Source organism: Narcine bancroftii, chromosome 6 (assembly GCF_036971445.1).
Source record: "Narcine bancroftii isolate sNarBan1 chromosome 6, sNarBan1.hap1, whole genome shotgun sequence".
In the NCBI taxonomy this organism is placed as follows: Eukaryota; Metazoa; Chordata; class Chondrichthyes; order Torpediniformes; family Narcinidae; genus Narcine; species Narcine bancroftii.
Genome location: NC_091474.1, coordinates 206,642,964 through 206,663,769, shown reverse-complemented (window position 1 = coordinate 206,663,769; position 20,806 = coordinate 206,642,964). Strand labels below are relative to the sequence as shown.

Genomic DNA, 20,806 nt, shown 5'->3' with positions numbered 1-20,806 from the left:
ATTTAAGGTGTGGAGAGAGACATTTAACAGGAACCCGAGTTTTTTTTTAAAAAAGACGAGGATGCTGGGTGTATGGGGTGGACTGCTGGAGGAGGTGGTTGAGGTAGGCACCATGGATGGAATATTAATGTTTAAGAGAAATAAGAGATACATGGATAAGTTCAGAGAGATGTAGGCAGTTTGAATGGTTGACATTTGATAGCACATAAACTATAAAAAGCAGATCCCTTTCAGACTGAACAAATGTATCTAGTGTAATGGATAAATATTGGGAGAATTTGGTAAGATTTAAAGTAGGTTACATATATACACACATTTTAAAATAGATCTTATTTGAAATACTGAAGAATTCATATTCAGTAACATTGCAGGATCTTTGGAGACTTTTATGCACATTTTTCAAGTAGGTGCTAATTGAAATGACATCATGAAATGGATAGCCATTGTTTGGAGACCACAAACTTGTTGTTAAAAAGTACTTACAGTGTGCTCACAGAAAGGCCACTCCTCGTTTTTGTTTCACCAAGGAGAAGAACTGTGGTTTGCTGAAGGTGGTGGTTTTTGTAAGTGAAAGAGTCACATGGGCTTCCTGGCAGTCTTAGTTGGAGAGAGAGGGAGAGAAGACGAGCCCTCTCAGATAGTGTGTGTGAGACACTGAAAAGAGACTGAACAGTCATGGCTGACTGAAACAAGACAGGAAGAGCTGGGTGGAAACAAAGTTCCAGAGCAGTGGATGGCTGGAAGTGCTATCTGTCTGACGTTTCTCTTGGAATAAGGGAAACAGAAAGTTTCCCTTATTCCAAGGTGACCTGGAAGAAAGAGGTTATCATCTGGAGAACCCTGAAGGGGCAAATTTCTTCAGCAAGACACTGAGGTGACTAATGGTGCTACCTCAGTTGTGGAAATCCTGGAACAACAAATCTCTCCCTGCAAACCTTACAAGAACCTTCCTGAGCGGTAAACATTTCGAGCACCAAAACCTGGTGAACTTTATACATGTTAAATTCTGTGCACAATATAAGAATTGCCTGCAACCAGAGAACTTGGAAGAAGTGAGATTGAATTGTGAACCAAAGAATTTTTCTTAAATTTACCACACATTACATAATTTGGGTTAGTTAAATATAGAGGTAAGTTAAAGTTTGATTCCACTTTCATGCTTAAAGATAATTAAAAACAACTTTTGTTTAACTATTTGTCTTGGTGAATGTCTATTGCTGCTGGGTTTTGGGGTCCTTTGGGCTCGTAACACTAGAGAGTTGTCTTTTTTTTTAAAAATACAGCCAATTCTGAGATTATACAAATATTTAAATTCCTCTTGATATACCGAAATCCAGATTAGGACAGATATGTTATCATTAAGTTTATGAATTCTATTTGTAAACAAATGCAGAAAATCTAGCTCTACAAAAATGGCTCATTTCAACAGTTCCAAATTGCCAGCAAAAACATGATCATACCTGAAATTTGGATGTGGTACAATAGTTTGGCTGGTGCCATCAATCATTCCTCTTTCACTAATAGTCAAGACTCCTCCAGGTTCCAAAAGAGCATTCAGACGATCAAGTACAGAAGGGCTGGTTTTAAAAAAAATACAGCATACAGCCAAACCAGATACAAATACATTTTAAGTTAGTAGCCCTATGGATGTGTCAACCAGTAAATCTCATTCCAATTGCATTTACAGAACAATTTCACACATCTGTATCGATTAATCAAATGCCAAGACAAGAGAATGCATGATTAATTCTGCCAGCATTTATTAAAACATTGAACTGTGCCAGAATTTATTTCAGCCTTGATTTAACCAAAATGTTAGTGCCAACATAATTACAGAACTTACCTGCAGAAATTAACATTGTCCAACAACAGCCAATCGCCAGACTTCAAAGCCTGTACAAGCATCCCATCAACCCATTCAAAAGTGCCACGCTTTTTACCATCCAAAAACTGTTTATGTTGATGGTTAAATTGCTGGAACTCTGCAATTATTTCTTCAAATTCTAAAACAAAAGATTCAAGACAAAATAAATTACTGAGAAATGCAGTTTGCATCAAAAGGCCATTGAGAAATATGGCAACTTAAATTTCATTCATTTCAGCCAGCAAACAAATTTTTTTTAAAGTGCAAATTAAAGCTGATGAGGATATCCAAAGCTCTCACACTACAATCCTGTATGGTTTGCTAAAATACTGTGCGTTTTAGTAGGTCCACTACCAGCTACATGGGTATTCGGTGGAATCATTTGCACTGTAGTCCCATGTGTTCAGAGATAGAAAAACAGAACAGAAATTACTTCAACCTAGCTTTTAAAAACAATCACTATTTCCAGCTTTGCATGTTCCATCTTGCTTTGTCCTGTATATTGGAATCTCTTTCCCAATAAATTTAAATTACAAACTGTGCATTCTTCAATAACTTAAAATCATGCCACCAAATCTATAAATAATCACTGAAATACCTGTACATACCTGATGATGAGAGCACACTCAGTTTGTTGTTGAACTTGTGTAGAACAGCGAGCAAATTCTCCATCTTTTTGATTGCATCAGTGGAAATGCCAGAACTGCGATTCCTCTCAAAGGACTGAGTATGGCTGAACAGGAATGAATTCCAGAGTTTGAGAAGATTACTGCCATCATGGAAACAGTCCATAGAGAGGAGGATAATTCTGGTGATGGCAAGGACAACATCCTTCACCTTCCTAACTAAACTTTGCCAAGGACGCAAAATATCAACCTGCAATCAAAAAGACCATTTCAGCAAAGATTTCTACTCTATTAACATAAGTAAACACTAGGTATGATCAATGTTGTTAAATACAAGAAACCAGATTAATAGTTACTTGTATTTGACCAGATAACCAGAAGAGCAGCTGCCAAGATTCAAAGTCAAAATTTGGAAGTGGGCAAATCCCTTGGGCTCAGAAACTTTTAAAATCTTCTCCCTAGCTACAGACAAGCTGCCAGAAGACTGGCAGACCAGAAATAGTGTTTTTATTCAAGAGGAAAGCACTCATTGCACAAGCACAACCTGACAGCATTCTCTAGTCCTCTGCAAAACATGTTAAACAAACAATCAGGCATAACACACATACAGACAAGCGATTCACATGCAGGGCAAATACAAATACACAAAACTAAACAGATATTGTTTAATAAATAGTAGGTGAAAACAGGTTGTTATAGGCCTGAGAGTGTAATCTCTGTGACAGGAAAACAAGAGAAAATTCTGAGATCGACAATTAATCTACACTTGGAGGGACAAGGATTAATTAGATAGAGGCAAACAGAGATCCTGTCTGATTACTTGCACTTTGCAGAGGTGAAAAGGTGCATCAATGAGGATTGTATAAAATAGTTTACATGGAGCCTTATAGATCACAGGCAATTTGGCTCCAATTTTGGCTTAATGACAGGAGATAGATAGGATTCTGAGCCATTTCATCATTATACCGCCGATGGTTAAGAATTTTTTTGTGTAATTGAAACTGTATGGCCAAATGGTATACCACATTGATCAATGCTTGGATTTGTTGTATACATTAACAACGTAGATGAGAATGGAAGAGGAATGACAAGTAAATTGGTACTGTGAATCTTCAGCCACAGAAAAACATTGATCTTCAGTGGAATGGCAGAAGGAATTTAACCCTTGAAAAATGTCAGGCAATGCATTAGTGGATGACTAATAATGCTGGGAATAATAGGATTCTACAAAGTATCAAGGAAAAGGGAGACCTTGGCAGGCATGTACAAGTAGCTGAAGGTAGCAGCACAGGTTAGTTAAGAGGCAAATAGATTCTTGCCTTTAGTCAGGGCACAGAATAAGAGCTAGCATGTGATGTGATTAAACCATTAAAAAGAAACATCCATTCAGATCAGTTGGAGAACAGTGGGCAGTTCTGGTCACCCACTATCGAAAAATATGCATCTCTACTGGAAAGATTGCAGAAGAACTTTGCCTAGGATGGAGTACTTTTCCACGACAAGATGCTGGGTTTTTATTCCCTGTAGGTCAGAGACCACGGGAAGACCAGATTTGGGTATACAGTAGAATTCCCATCATCCAACACCTATGGGAATCACAGATGTTTGATATGCAAATGTTCTGGTTCACTGAGACTCACCCTTCCAACGCCTGACTAATACACCTGCATTAAGACTACACAGTTTAAAAGACACCTATCCATATGCAATGGTTATGGGAGGTTATGCCTTTCCTAAGTTTAGGAAAAAAAAAATCAGATGTTAAAGGTGTAAAGGTGAATTTCTACAAAACTTGGGACCATTCATGGAGTATTACCATAATTTAAAGAATTAGGGTGTTTGGATGCCCCTGAGAAGCTTTGTCTGTTTTCCAAATGTCATCTTTAATTTCTTATGTACATTAGATATGCAAGTTAATCTTGTTTAGAGGGAGGAGTTTGATTAATGGGGGGGGGGGCGGGGTTCTTTTCTTTATTTTTGTTTCCTTTTGAAATATTTTAATAAAATGGATTTGATCGATAAGGGTACACACAACTTGTATTATGTATTGTTTAAGGAATTATTTGAGAAGTAAAAGTTATCTGTCTTTTATATTTCAGCCTATGTATTGGATCAACATGTGTATTTTTTAAAATTTAACTCCATAAAGATATTTTTTTAAAAAAGACAAGATAGCACAAAACGTAAAGTATTGAGGGGCATTTTTAGTTCAGTGCGGCAATCCTGCCTGCACCCAACAAAGTCTCAGCGCTCCCCCGCAGGGTCCATCCCCAATCTTATTTATTTGAAATTTATTTCTATATTTCCTTGTTTTTTTACCCCAGTTGTTTGAGTTTCTGGTTGATTGAATTCTGGAATATGGGGATCCTACCGTGTAAAATTCCAAGGGGAAAAAATTGCGAATACAATGAGAATCACTAAACAAAACAAATTGCTGGAGAAACTCAACAGGTCATGCTCAATTTTTAGGAAGGAAAGGGTAACCAACATTTTGTGCCTGAGCTCTCAACAAGGCCCAAATAAAAAGGTTGGGGGGGAGGGGTTGGGGAAGTAGAGGAGGGAGGATGGGGCAGAAGTCACACATGGATATGGGTGGGAGGGTAGAAGAGGAAAACAGCTGAGAAGTGATAGGGAGAAGAGTTATTTCTCTGAATGAGAGGGAAGGAGCTGGGGAGCTGAAGAAAAGGAGACAGAGGGATAGGGAAAGAGAGACTTGGGAGAAGAGTTCAATGGAAACTGGAGACGTCAACAATAATGTTGTCTGGTTGGAGAGTGCCCAGGCAGATAATTAGTAAAAAGATAAAACTAACAAAAAGAGGGGTGAAGGTTCTGTTTCCACATTGACACCCAAGTCAAGGAAAAGCAGTGTAGAAGAAAACAAATTAATCTATGATTCATGGGTTTAGTCTTTGATTGCAATAATATTCTTGAATAAGTCAACTATTGACTGGAAAATGTCCTTGTGAAGATTGTGAAGATACAAGATATACTGCATCCATAAGTATATGAAATAAAATCACATCACTAGCTGTGTCAATCATTTTTATTCCCTGGTTAGAGATAACCTGGCAGAGTTTCAGCAGACAAAATTACCAACGTGAAGGCTTGAAGATGCAACAAGTTCAAAGTCAAAGTACAAGAGAACAACCCGAGCAACAAAGTTTGGGAGTGTGGCATGACGAATGTTCACCACAAATTTGGCAATCTCAAGATATCTCACCTGTTCAAACCCACCAAGTAGTTCTGTGGTATCCATAGCACTATTCATTGCCATAATCTTTAAATTATGACCTGTCAGAAGAGCCAAAAGTTGGATTAGGTTTGTTTTGCCACTGGCAGCTGGTCCCACCAAAATTACCATCCAGCTCATCTGAGTGCACTTCATAACGGACTCCAGTGGTTGAAGTGAATGGTGAAGAATGGACAATCTCTTGCTTGACATCGGAGCAGTGAATGCTCTGCGTGAAAGGATAGAATAACCAACCTGAAACAGGAAGGCAAGATCAATGATTCACTACAAATGGTCAATTTTGTCCTTTAAAATTCATAATTTTGTTACTTGAATAAATTGAATTCACATAAGCAGGTTACAAACCTGAACCTGATGTGGCGTGATATGGAACTTTTGTGACCCGGTGTAGGGATGCAATTGAACTTCTTCACCATTTGAGAATATTTCTTTAAAGACAGCAAACATCTTGGAAAAAATAAAATATACAATTAGTATAGAATACAAACCCACTTCATTCACAAGATTACTTCTTGGGGAACAATCTTCCACCCCTAAGATGCATTTGGCTTGTAACCTTAAAAAACTGCATTACTTTCATCCATGACTGGGTAAGTCACAGCCTCCTGTCATTCCCCTAACTTTGGCAAATTACTAAAGCTAAACTTTCCAAGCCTCAAACTGGACCAAAAAATGTTTGTGTGTTTCATACACAAAAATGCTGGAGAAATGCAGGTCACACAGCATTCTTTATGGTAAAGGTACACAACCAAAGTTTTGGGCCTGATCCCTTCATTAAGATATGAGCAAAAAGCAGGCAAGCATCTGAACAATACAGTGGGGAGAGGAGCACAGGCAAGAGTTCATAGGTGGATATTAAGAATGCTGTGTGACCTGCTGAGCTTCTCCAGCACTTGTGTACAATCACAACATCTGGAGACTTGCTTAATTTCTGTGTGTTGCTGTTTGAGGAAAGGACCGTCCCTGGGAGAGAAAGAATTATAACTGAGGAATATTAGAGCTATTAAACCTGTGGGTGTGGAATCAACAGCACCTACAACCCAATGTACAAAATGCATTGAGAGGATTCAGATGAGACAATTATAATTGATCCTTGTTGGGGCATTGACATTGCTTGGCCAAAGCACCAGAACAATAACACTAATCAGACCAATATTCAGCCTGCAGCTCCACTCAAGGTACAATAACAACAATTTGGTGAAACATCCTTTCAGCTACTGCCATAAATGTGCCTTATCCGATTGAATTTGATTTTCAATTGCTGTAATCTGCACAATTCAAAAATGAAACTTTTGCTTGGGGTATTAAGAATTCAAAGTAAAAATAAAAACATTAAGATCTGCACTTATAAAAATCAATTTCAAGTTTCTTATCAATTTCTGACGAAATTGTGCTCTCTGGTCCAGTGCAGGACAGTGTGCACACGTACAGACATACACACTAGCAGAGACACAGAGTTGTTTAGAGAACTGGAGGTAAATTTGAAAGTTAACAAGAAAAATAATATTTTTAAATAGTGCTCTAATTCTGAAGTTCAAATTGGTAAATGGCCGAGGGAAATCACAACTTAGATACCCCAACTCGAGAGTGCTCATTATTCCAGAGGCAAGCTTATTTTAAGAGATGACTGAAAATGGAAGCAACCAACAGTTGTCATACTTACATTCCTCCTGTCTGCTTCAGTTCTCATTCTCTCTGCATATACCAAATCAACATGTTGGCCTGGATCATAGGAACCTGGCATTTGGTCTATCAACATTAATTGGCACCATCGGAAAAGATCACGTAGGTTAAACTCCCATGGTCCACCTTTTTGTCCCCATTTCTTTTCTACTGTTACCTCCTGGTTAACCTTTAACAAAAAGTAGTTTAATTAGTAATGTAAATTGACATTAGTAACTTCTCATGAAAATATAATTTAAGTAAAAATACTTTACCTTACTGTTAAAATGAACCATTTTACTTATGATATCTTTACCAATAGCAGGAAAGATTTTGTTGGCAATATATTCCATGTCTGTGACTGAAAGTTGATCCACATAGACCTGTAGTACAAAACCAACATTAACCTCAAAGTATTTTGGCAAAGGCACACAAATAATCTTTGCACTATTGCAAGCAACAGCAGAAAGGACATTTTCCATTTTGTATTACTGAATTATTTCAATGCAATGAATCAGAAAAAGCTGAATGCATTTTATTTTCTTGCAATATTTGTAAAATTAAATGTACAAAAAGTCCCCACTGGTCTTCGACTTCAATCAACAAATGCCTTTGCAATGTTTAAACAGAAACTAAACCAGATACAGCACAAGATCGGACACATTAAATGGAAATTAAATAGAGGGGGCACCTTTGCTCAATTACACATTAAAGAATGAGAGAGCTTTAATGCTGTGGCCAATCTTCATGATTTTGAATAAGTTCAAAGCAACATCATCAGATCATTTAAAATTTAAATGTAGACATTCAGCACAGCAACAGGCCCTTATGGCCCACAAGCCCATTCTGCCCAAATGCCCCAATTAATCACCAATCCTTATATGTTTTGAAAGGTTGGGGGAAACCGGAGCACCTGAAGGAATCCCACGCAAACACTGGGAGAATGTACAAACTCCTTACAGACAGCACCCGATTCGAAAACAAGTCACTTACACTGTTATAGCGTTGCACTAACTGCAACACTAACCATGCCATCCTTGTAATTACATACTCCATGTTGAACTTTGCAATGCAAAACTAGTACCTACATATACTTCAAATGTCTTTCCTGGATTATGCAGACATCTAGTTGTGGAAGTCAAATGTATTAATGCACGATCTCACAAATATATTTCAAATAGCATGCCAAATAACCAGATCATGTTGCTTTAAATGGTCTTGATAATTCACAATTTTTGGAGAATTTTTTTTAATGTCCAGAAATATCAACACAAAACATGAAGGATTATTCCAGAAAAATTCCATGCTCAACCATCCAAAACAAAGATGACAAGATAATGCTTTAACATCACTTGACTGTTATGACTATGGGTCAGCATCCAAATATGATCAAAGCTAGAGTTTTGCCTGTGTTCTATCATGGCTTGCAAGTTCACAGACTGTTCCAGATTTTTGCCAAAAGTACACAAACTATGCTCAGTCTTTTGCCTCACCTGTGTGAACCGGTTAAGAAATGACTTGGGAAGGCCTTTCCTTCCACCTCCTTGTCTGTAAGGATTCTGACAGGCAAAGATCTTGGTCTTCTCGTGTTGAACATTGAAACTAAGTCCAAGCTCAGGTATAAAGACCTCAGCACGATGGTCAAAACAAGCATTCAGTCCCTCCAGTACAGACTGCGAGGCCAAGTTTAACTGGGAGGAAAAATAATTTATTTTAGTTACTTTGTTCCTCTTGAAGTTACAGGAGATGGAAAACTTACTCAGTAACATTTTCCCAAGTATACATCTTATTCATAAATTATACAATAAATACATTTTCCTCAGTCTGTGTGCTCCATATATTATTACATTCACTGACAAATTTTAATATTAAGTCAACATTGTGGTCAATATTTAATTTCCATACATTTTCCATCAGCAAAAAGCTTAGACATTTTGTTCCTGACCCTTTTTTATCCAGTTATGAGAGTGCCCCAAAACATAATCTTTCTCCACACAGCATTACAATATCTCCAATGTGCCTCAACATGTAGTCCTGTGCCCTGTAATGTGCCAGTTGGCAGCATTCAGTAGCAGACGGATCCTTGCATGAAAAATGTGCAACAAGTTTCAGGGAGACCAAGGTTTTCCTCTGAATTGATCTTCCAGCACAAATCAATGTTTGTATCTGAGAATAGTCCATCGAAACAAAGTCCTGTGTTACATAGCTGCTTTGGTTGAAATGCCTTCGACTACAGCATTTTGTTCCAGACCTTCTTGGCAAAATACATTTGCAAAGATCTCAACTGGATTATAGCCACCAAAAGGACCACCTGTGGCAAAGATCTCAACTGGACCATAGCTACCAAAAGGTCCACCTGTGTTATCGAGACTCCAAATGTGAATAAAGGATTGAACATATCATGGCACACATTTTCAAAGTTCTCGAAACAAGGCTTTCTGCCAAATAACCTTGACCATCTGCTCCATGGATCACCACACAGAATTATGTTTCTTTTTTCTGCAGTATCCGAAGGACATTCTGCACAGATCACTTCCTTGATGTGCAGAACACCTTTTCAACAAGTTTTTCTATGAAGAACAGATGGTATAATGTGACCAGGCCCATGCTCTAAAGCATCTGGGACAGCTGAAACACATTTTGATACCTAGTTGTTATTCAGAATATACATGTAACCACACAAAAGGTGACCATCAGGATGAGGGCCTCATTGGGTTCAAGTTTTCCTTCTTTCTCTGCAGATTTGAACATTGCGACCTTGTGGACAATTTTTTAAAAATTTCTAGATGAAAGGAAAGAATGCTTGGGCTACTGTTTAACTTTCCAGTTTCTAAGGTGTCTACTGGCGATGGCATTTGTTTAAAGGGGATGAAATTTGGAGGAGATTAAGAACACTTTATAATCCAGATTATGGCTGAAATCTGGAATGTACAATGTGGCACAGCGGAGAAGATTACAGGCAGAATGCCTGAAATGGGAATCAGTGCAGAGATGATTGATGCCCAGCATCAGACAGCTGAGCCAAAGGTACGTTTCATTATCAATGGCACTTAATATTAGCTCTTCAATTGACTGATTTCCTTAAAGCAGACTTTATATTTGAAGATTCCTAATAATAAAGATTAAAAGCTGCAGAATATAAATCCACAAATCCTGCCTTATAACCCGACACACAAAAGTGACAGAAATATTAGCAACTTCTGTAGAAACAAAAGCACATTATTTAGGCAAGGTAAAAGGAATGAAAGGGAGGGTCCAAAAACAACTGCAAATCAGAATTCTACCTCTACAATCCCTTTCTCATTGAATTTCTCATGGAATCAGCCATTTGTTCAGAAGCTTTCAATAAAGACTAAATGGTGTCTCTATAAAGGCATCTACATGACAAGCCCATTTGTTTGGTCATTCAGAGCACTGAAGAATAATTGCCAGTGGCATTTCAACTGAGGGCCAGAAAATAAATAATGAAAAATATCCATAAAGATTAATCAATGGACTAGTCTCTATTTCTGCTTTCATTATTTGGTCCTGGTCATTTTAGTATCAAAACTTAGTGCAGCCAGTACTCATTCCACAAATACAACATATACTTGATATAGAAAGCAGAAATTAAAATGCACACATCAATGAATTTTAATCTGCAAATATGGTTGGTCCACATTCTACAATAAAGAGTTTATCAACACTACTGATCAATACTTACTTCATCTAAAACAATCCAATGTCCAGCCTTCAAAGCTCCAAGCAGGGGACCATCCCGCCAGGCAAATTCTCCACCTTTGCCACCCTCAACAGGCAGGTCTGTTCCAAATAAATCGGTCACATCCTATTAGAACAGAAATATTCAAAGCAACAGGTCAGTTACAACTAAGCAACTAAATAACAAGTATTGTTTCAAATTAATGTTTCTCATTTGTACTTTTCTCCACATCAAGTCTCCCATTCCAAACAATATTCTATTCACTTGTTTCATTAGTACTGGTTTGCAAATTGACTGTTATGATCCCTCATTACATCAATGACACCATTTCAAAATCCATCAAGTGCAAATCACTTTGAAGGCATTCAAGGTTTTCACCTTCTGTGGCAGATATCAAAACTTTTCTGCTTTCTGAGGTAGCAAATTGCCCCAAATACACTCAGCTGTACTTCACAACTTCATTCAACAACAAATAGATTTATGGAAAGAGAAAGAATTACAAACTTAAGAGAAGTACAGTTGCAGTTAAATATTTTACCTTCACAGTAAACCTAGCCACAGGGACTAGGCATATATATGAATGAGAATCTCCAATTATTAGCAAAGGAAAATAGTTTGAGAAATTAAAGAGACTAGAAGGTAATACCCAGCACCGACAGGAATTGCAGATTTTGGTTATGCAAATTTTCCAATTGACTGAGACACATTCTTCCAATACCTAACTAATATACCTGCATGAAGAATACACCATTTAAAAGGAAAAAGACAGTGCAAAATGTGAAGTAATTTGATTCACTTTAAATCAGGTAATTCCTGCAACTTACAAAATTAAAATTCTTACCCCAATTGGTGGCGTTGTAACAGCATTGCACCAGCCACAATGCTGAGCTGCCATCATAATTAATCCCTGCCAATTTTAAACTTGTGTAGCGCTGCTAAAGACAGAGCTGCTGAAATAAATACTGTCCACACCAAGCAAGTAAACCAGCAACTGCCGTTTATTCAAACCACATGCGTTCCTTTTTAGGGGAGGCAACAGGCTCACGGGAGTGATGCCATAATGCTGCTGTGTGGCCTGGCCATTCCACTGGCAATGTGCTCCTGCAGCCTGAAATTTCTGGACGTTTTGGGGGGGGGGGGGGGGGGAATGATGGGGAAACCCCTGTGCCCTGCTGCGTTGGCTGTTCGCAATTTGTCCCATCGAGTGTGTGGGGATGACGTGGCCCGCTACACTTGCATATTTTTTTTTTAACCCACCATATATGCTGGCATATAGGATGATCCTCAAAACGTAAAAGTTTTGCCTCAAAAATCAGGGGAACAGTCTTGTACGCCAAATCTAAAATTCAAACTTTTTCAACAGAGTCTCAACACCACTGCCATCTTCCCCTCGATATCCCATCCCTATTTCACTGGCTCCAACTCAAGTGTCCCAGTCAGGCACCAGGCACACTCCACCACCTTTCTCTCACTGACAACCATCTCACCTCCGTGCAAGTGAGAGGAACAACGAAAAGAATCCACATGCATTCATAGTTCAGCAGGGCAAATCTGCACATGTTTAAGAAAATCTTAGTGCTCCCCATAGGGTCCATCGACCCAGTCTTGTTTACTTGAATCTATTTATCTATTTATTTATTTATTCAATCTATTTATTTATTTATCTATCTATTTATTCATTCATTCCATTTATTTATTTATTGCCAGTTGTTTCCGGTTGATTGAATTTCAGATAATGGGGATTTTACTGTTTATAAAGGATCTGATGGCCTCAGGTTTTGAAAGGCAGGTGAAGCACTGGTTGACCTCTTCCCCAAAATTTCACAGGCTCCAGAACTACTTCCAGTTTGAAAGGTTACAAGATAATTATAATTCTGGCATTGAACAGCAGAGGGAAATGGGCACAAATGAGGAAAGAACACCAGTTAATGTGACACTGGTTAGTAGTTGTGAAAATTATGAAATATGTCATGAATATATTATTACTACGCACTCTTAAATAATCCAGGTGAACCATCAGCATGAATTTTATTCAAAGGAAATGTTTATCAAACCCATTGGGAGCTTGGAGCTTTAGAGAGAAAGAAGCAAGAAACAATGTTCCAGTTAGCAGAAATAAATAAGAGCTAACCTGCAAATATTGTGCATTTGGACTTAAAGACCCTTCACCACATGCCACACAAGAGATCATTAACAATGCACAGTGTTGGGATCAATATATTGGTGTGGGCGAAGGACTGGTCAACAAACAATGCAGTAGAAATATCTGCGTCATCTTCAGGTTGAAAATCTGATAATTCCAGAATATTTATACATGTCGATGTCATGTTATATTTTTATGCATGTGATTAAATTTTAAAAAAAAATTTTTTTAGACACACAGCATGGCAACAGGGACTTCTGGCCCACAAACTCATACCTCCCAAATGCACCAATTAACCTACAAGTCCCAGAGGGTCTAAGGAAACCGCTGCAACCAGAGGAAACCCACACAGACACGGGGAGAAGGTACAAACTCCGTACAGATGGGGGCAGTTTTGAACTTGGGTTGTTGGTGTTGTAGTAGCACTGTGCTCACTATGCACATGGATGTGTGTGCACCAAGGACTGAAGAAACTTTGCTTGTTTGGTTCAATTTCTCCAGTCAGGTGAAAATGAACTGGAGACTAGTGACAGATGAGTGACACAATATATATCACAACATATGAGTGAGTGGACCAATGCAATATATCAAACCTTGCTGGTCTAAAGCTAGGTGGCAGCGAGAGTTGAGGGATAGGTTTATAGCTCACTGGGTACTGATTGCCTTACAGAGCCCTGATTCCCAAGCTCCCTTTAGATTTTATTTCTCACACTTCTCAAAATTTATTGGTTTCACTGTAAAAACTATTCTACTGGGTAACAACTTAAAAATAGCGAATTACAAGTATATTAAAGTGTTATGCATGTTGGAGGATTAACATCCAATAATCTGATGCCAGACCAGCAAAATTTTCCCAAAGCCCCAAGAATGCCAAAATAATAAGAGTTTTACTGTTGAAAGGTTCAACAGATGGGACATATACATGACAAATAATACAGGAAAGTCATTGGGGGCATTGGAGCTTTTCTCTGGTTTTCAAATTCTCTTGCAATAAAGACCTGCTTTACCATATTATTCAGTGACTCATGTACAAAGATACACAAGTCTCTCTGAACACCACATCTTTCCATTTCAGTATTTAAAACTATACACAGCGTTTCTCCCCCTATAAAAGTGGGAGATGTATTAGTGCAATTGAATGGCCCAGCGGTAACTGATCAGCCATTAATAATAGTGGAGAAAGTGGAGGGGTTGAATGGCCTACTCTTAATTCTACAGGTCTCATGTCTTAAATAGTTCCATACCGTCTGCTCAGAAAGGTTAATTCGAACAAGTTTGTTTCCAGAAGCCTTTGCTAGGGCTGCTACCAGGCTGGTCTTGCCAACTCCTGGCGATCCTTCCAAAAGAATCGGCCTGTTTAACTTCAGGGCTCGCAGCACTCTCTGGGCATTCATTGCTGTTGTGCCAGCATTCAGTGCATAGTGTTCAAGTGCAGCTTTCTCTACGCCTGTCCCTTCTGAAATCACGAATATATTTTCATTATTAATAAACATTCAAATAGGTATTCCATTTATTCACTAGTAACTTTTTAGGACAAATAAGTTAAATTAAACAAATATCAATGAGCACAATTTGGATCTGTATCATTTTTAATATTGTGGAGCAGTCCAAAAATCATACACTCGTGTGATAAAACAAGTTTAAAATGGGAAAGACAAGATGTAGTTAAACAAATATCAATTGCACAGGCAAACCCAACAAATGCAAACAAATTTGTGGGTGGTTAAAGAAAGAAATGTTTTTAAATAAAATCTACCACAATGTTTTTGGAAGCTTTAATCTAAATGGCTTACTGATATCTCCTACAACTCTGCTAGGTGCAGACAAGGGTGTCCATTACCTCCAGCTTTATTTATTTTAGCTATAGATAAATTTATTCGCAGATGATGTAATAATTTATTGGACAGAACTGGAATGCTCATTACATAAATTATATTTAAGGTTAAAAGAATATGAAATAGAATCTGGTTAAAAAGTAAATTGGGATTAAAGTGATATTATGCCACATAGTAGAGGTGATTATACTCAATGTAAGAGATACCCAATTTAAATGGCCGATGAATGGAATAAAATATTTAGGGATATGAGTAGATAATAATTTAAATAATATTTAAATTAAACTACACCCCTTAAGAAAATTAATCAAGATTATTAAAAAATGGATGAAATTACCAATAACATTATTGGGAAGAGTTAATTGTATAAAAATGAATACATTTCCAATAGTGCAGTATCTTTTTCCAAACATCTCTTCTGCAGAAATGTTTTCAGGAATTAAATAAATATGTAAGAATGTTTTTGGAAGGGCAAAATGCCAAGAGTTTAATTATAAAAATTAACATGGAAATATAAATTAGGAGGTCTACAACTTCCAAATTGTTTAATTTTTTCTAAAGTTGCACAAATGAGATTTCTCTCTCTTTTTTTGAAGGAGAGAAACCAGCATGGATTAAAATAGAGATGGATAAGATAGGAGAGAAGATACCAGAAGATTTTATATATAAAGGAAACCGAGATTAATATCTAAAGACAGGGATACACCACTGTTGAAGCATTTGATTAACATACGGAACAAAATAATGAAATGGGGATGAAGAACTTTGGGTTAATTAAAATGCCTTTGATTCAAAACAGACTTAACCCATTTACAATGAATAACCGACTTTTTAATACTTGGTGCTCTAAAGGAATTAGAAATATAGTAGATTGTTATGAAGGAGGAAATTTAATGTCATTTGACCAATTAAAAAATAAGTACAAGATACAAATTAATACAATATTTACTTATTATCAAATAATATATTTATGAGATAAATTGGGTCCAACAATGTTATTGCCTGAAAGTGAAATGGAAACTTTGATTTGCAATAGATGTATTAAGAAACTTATCTCTATTATGTATGTATTATTGTAAAGGGAACCAAAAGCAGGGAATTCATAGATCTAGGCAGAGATGGGAAACAGATTTAAATACAAGTATTGGGGATATAAATTGGTTGCAATAATGTTATGTCAGTAGTGACAAAAAAATGTTAGATATAGATTGGTTCAGTTATAGCCGCGTGCTACTCAAAAGAAGGCACACACACACACGTAATGTAGTCAGGTTAAGCTCAGTTTTATTAGGGTTCAGGCCAGAGTTTTATTAGGGTTCAGGCCTGACTTTTATACTTGCACTGTTCCCGCTGATGTCACAACATGCATAACATAAGCGTTCAGGCATTTTCCTACATAAGAATGCCCTTCTTCCCCATGCACTGTCCCCATCTATTGGCCGTGCAGCAAGGCTAGCGCCATTTTGGGATCGCTGGCCTTTAAGCTGCCCTTGTTGTTTACCCACTGGTTCACTTGTTGGTTCACATGTCACTGCACGGGCTGTTGGCCTTTGGTTGTGCTCACTGCTTGGAGCGCTGGCTCGATCGCCGCTGTGACGGGCCACCACAAAGAGTTATCTATTTATCCATCTATCTATTTATTTATTTATTTACATAAACTATATCTTACTCCACAAAAATGAAATAGATTGAAATCAGATCTATTAGATAAATATTTTAGATGTAGACAAGAGAGAGGTTTTTTTTTTGCATTCTACATGGTTATGTTCAAAATTGAGGCCATTTTGGACAGAATTAGGAAAATTTCTAAAACAAGTTTTTGGAGTTAAATTTCCACAATATCCAATGCTTTTTTTATTGGTAACATTTTGGCGATACGACCAAAATTGAAATTGAAATTTTTTCAAAAGGAATTTGTAAAATTGCATTAACAGTTCCAAGATAATGTACAACAGTGACAGAGAAATCAAATTCCCATTTAGGAATGGAAAGATGGCATGCTGAAATATATAGTTGTATACCTCGAGAAGATTACATACAATTTAGAGAAAATAAAATAACTTTATTGAAAATTTGGTGCCCATACTTACATATTGTAGGTATTAATTTATTTCAGGTTTCCCCTGAGCCTCATGAAATTTTGCTAACTCCCTGGGATAAGTAAATGAATAATTTAAAAAGGCAAAATTGAGTGGTGACATTTTCGTAACCAGGTTTATTTTCTTTCTTTTCTTGGATTATATTCTTTTACTTTTTATTTTACCACTCTTTGGGGATTATTATTTGGGGGAAGGGGGTTGGTGGGATTTCAGGAGCGTATAATATGTAACATGTATAATTGATTTGGAACATATAAATATTATCCTTTGTATCTGGATATGAATACATGTATGGAAATTTAAAAGGGTTGAGAAGCAGATTCCCCCCATCCCCACATGAACTTAGAGAATACAGAATGAATGCAACTGGCCTACCATGAAAAGATAATGGCTTACTCATCTTTGCTGAATTTATTCTCAAAATGATAGTTTCTCCCTGCAAACTACTTAGTCTTTCCAACACTAAAAACACTAAAATTTAAATTCACAGAATAGAACTGGGTGGAAAAGAGGGGAGACTTCTTTAATTGCCCTTTAAATATATGCTCACCTATGGGAATGTAGAAAGGATGAATTCCAAAATTGTGTTTGGTCCATAGAACTTTTCTTTTTCTCTGCTCGTCATAGCTGTTTAGCATATTCCACATATGTGTTTTCAATCTCGTTCTCACAGATAGCTTTTCAAAAAGAAATCCCAAACATGCTTTGCGAGCAGCCAAAGTAGCTTCAGGAGAACAACCAGCAGACCCTGCAAATAAATCAAATCAGAAGGATCAAATATTTATACAGTAGAGAAGAGTCTGCCAACAAATCATTTGGCTTGATTAAGGAATACTGTCCTTGGATCAAGTGCTGACTTAATATGTGATGGACATCTGCATTAGAAAATTTTAATTAAATGTTATTTTTCTTAGCAAGTTTTCATCTAAAATAACTTATGCCAAATGGCTTAATTCACTGCTACATATTGGATGCATTTAAGCCTTCATTAATTGAAAATGTAGTTGCTTGAATAAGCACCATGTTTTAAATATTGAACATTTCTATCAGGAAAAAGGAAACTGTAAAGGAACACCCAATTCGGTAAAAGATTAAATTCAAGCCACAAAAATCATCAATTGATTTTTAGAATTTGAGATGATATCCAAAAATTGATATCATTTCTAGTACTGGATCTATTATTTCAATTTCCCCACCGTCACCCCTCCCATTCCATGGGAAGAGCAAAACATACCTGATCCAATGCCATCAATGCAAATGAGACATGCAGCATGTATTAATGCAGTGACAGGATCAAGCTGAAACCCACTCCTTTCATCCAGATCTCTCTTGGTTGTAATATTCATGAAGTTTACCCAAGACAGAATGTCACGAATGGTCAATACACATCGACGTCCAAACTCTTGACTTTTTAGCCAGTCAATGAAATCCAAAATGAGCTCAGCAATATCTTTGCCTAAAGTATACAGAAAATCAATCATTTCCCTTTCAGAACAATGCAGAATCATCCAAAATTAAAATCATAGAATAACTAAGAAATCAGAATCATCACCAAAGACTGAAATAATTGGACTGCTGGTAGCTTATTTCTAGCTCAGCAACATGATTGTGTTGGAGCAAAAACTGGCTCAGCTTTATTTACTTTTTTTAAAAAATAACTTCTCTTTCCTTCAATCCAAAATTTATAACCTTGTTCTGAGTGGTCAAAATAATCCAGGTGAAAGAAATTCTTAACCTCTCAGCAAAAAGAAAAAAAAAATTAATACAATTTTCTTCTATTCCAACTTCTGATGCAAACAATTCACAAAATTTATTGGTTTTTAAACACATTGAAGTGACACAGCAAATTCTGCTTCGCCAAAATTCAAAGCTTATGGTTTCTTAAAAATCAAAATCTAGGTAGCCTTGACAACTTCACATAGGATTGAGAGAAGCACAAAATGATGTGGAATGATTGAGAACGACTTCACATTGTGCAAAGTATACGGACAGATTGCATCAGAGTCTAGTTTGGCATTTCAAATGCCCAGAAATACAGAAGGTAGTAAAGTAGAGGCAAATCCATCAGTGGCTCCAACCTCCCATCCATGGCAGACATCCATCTGAGGTGCAGCCTCAAGAAGGCAGCCAACATCACAAGGACCCCCATCACCCTGGTCACAACCCCTTCTCATTGCTACCTATGGACTGAAGACTAGCACTTCATGGTTCAAGTGAAACAAAAGTCTGCAGATGCTGCGATTGCAGTAAAAACAAAAATGGTGGTGAAACTCAGCAGGTCTCGCAGCATCCAAAGGAGACAGAAATAGATAACCAATGTTTCGGGCCTGAGCAAAGAGTGGGCAGGTACCCTTTAGGCTCAAGAACAGTTTCTTTCCAATGGCTATCAGGTTCTTGAAAATCCCCTTGATATGCTAAGCCAGACGATTCCAACACTATAAAAAGGACTGTCTACACTATTGTAACCACTTTTATTTCTTGCACTATGGTAACTGTGAATACCATCATTCTCTCTTTAGTATGTATTCAACTGTATTGTTTCTATTCATGAAGTATCTTTTCATTCACAGCAAGGAAGAATTATAGTGCATAGGTACAATGAACAATGAAAGTAACATTAAACTATTATCATACTGGTCAGAATTCACTCATGTTACCTTAATGGTAAGTTTATAGATCCACAAATTTCCATGTTTCCTTACTGCGTAGTAGGCCATTAAAACCCATCAAATCTAAGCTGGCTCAAAGAGCAATACTATTCCCCACTTATTTTCTCTGCACTGCAACCTATTCTTTCTCCCTCTCCACCCACCCCCCATTCCAATCAACTTCTCCAGATTCTCCACTCACATGGACTCGCGGGAATACAGGGAACAATTAAGCTAACATCTACAATTCTTTTGGATGCCAAAGGAATCCAGAGGGTCATGTGACTGTGTGGGTCCACAAGCAACCCACACAGTCACAAGAGAGAAAGTATAGATAACACTGGAAGTCAGGATAGAATCAAGATGACTGAAGCCGCAAGGCAGCAGCTCAATTACCTGGAATTCTTAGCTGGGGTGTTATATTCCTGGGATGTCCATTGGTGAACAAGTCTGAGATTAAGCATTATAAATAAGATTGGCAAAAAAAGTAGTCATTTACTGAAACCTGCTTTACAGTCAAAATGAAATGGCTGACTCTAAGTGCCAAATTATAAAGTTTATCAAACAGTCTTCCCATCATAAATGAACTTGTGAAACAGATTTCCACACTGCTCCCAAAACCAAATAAAATACAAGGCAGCAGAGGATCCCCACCTTTATGATCTTCTCCATCAAAAGAAAGTTTGGGGCACAGGTTATGTTGGATAATCTCCATCAAATCGTCTCGGCTATTGCACGGTGGGCACCAGATCTCAGTAAATCGGTTCCTCAGGGCTGGTGAAAGCTAGTGTTTAAAGCAAGCAAAGCAGATGGGGAAAATAATTAAACCATGGAAACATTTACATTAGAATGACTGAGGTTATCCTGGTCTCCATACGTTGAAAAGACAAACACTAAAAACTATTTAGAATTACATGAGAAGTTACAAATGCATTGAAAAGATTGAACACAAAGATTTTCTTCTCCAGAGAAAGTGTTG

At 37.3% G+C, this 20,806-nt stretch overlaps 1 protein-coding gene across 1 annotated transcript in view; it reads right to left on the bottom strand.

Moving 5' to 3' along the window:
* mdn1 (midasin AAA ATPase 1) overlaps positions 1-20,806 on the bottom strand; it is a 228,121-nt gene that overhangs the window by 140,392 nt on the left and 66,923 nt on the right. The window contains exons 33-45 of the mRNA XM_069887323.1: positions 20,482-20,611; positions 18,414-18,635; positions 17,730-17,927; positions 14,490-14,701; positions 11,106-11,228; positions 8,896-9,093; positions 7,678-7,785; positions 7,404-7,592; positions 6,086-6,187; positions 5,711-5,974; positions 2,473-2,740; positions 1,844-2,003; positions 1,461-1,577 (exon numbers count right to left, since the gene is read on the bottom strand). Of these exons, the coding sequence (XP_069743424.1) occupies positions 1,461-1,577; positions 1,844-2,003; positions 2,473-2,740; positions 5,711-5,974; positions 6,086-6,187; positions 7,404-7,592; positions 7,678-7,785; positions 8,896-9,093; positions 11,106-11,228; positions 14,490-14,701; positions 17,730-17,927; positions 18,414-18,635; positions 20,482-20,611 (2,291 nt within the window). The remainder of the gene's footprint in view (positions 1-1,460; positions 1,578-1,843; positions 2,004-2,472; positions 2,741-5,710; positions 5,975-6,085; positions 6,188-7,403; positions 7,593-7,677; positions 7,786-8,895; positions 9,094-11,105; positions 11,229-14,489; positions 14,702-17,729; positions 17,928-18,413; positions 18,636-20,481; positions 20,612-20,806) is intronic.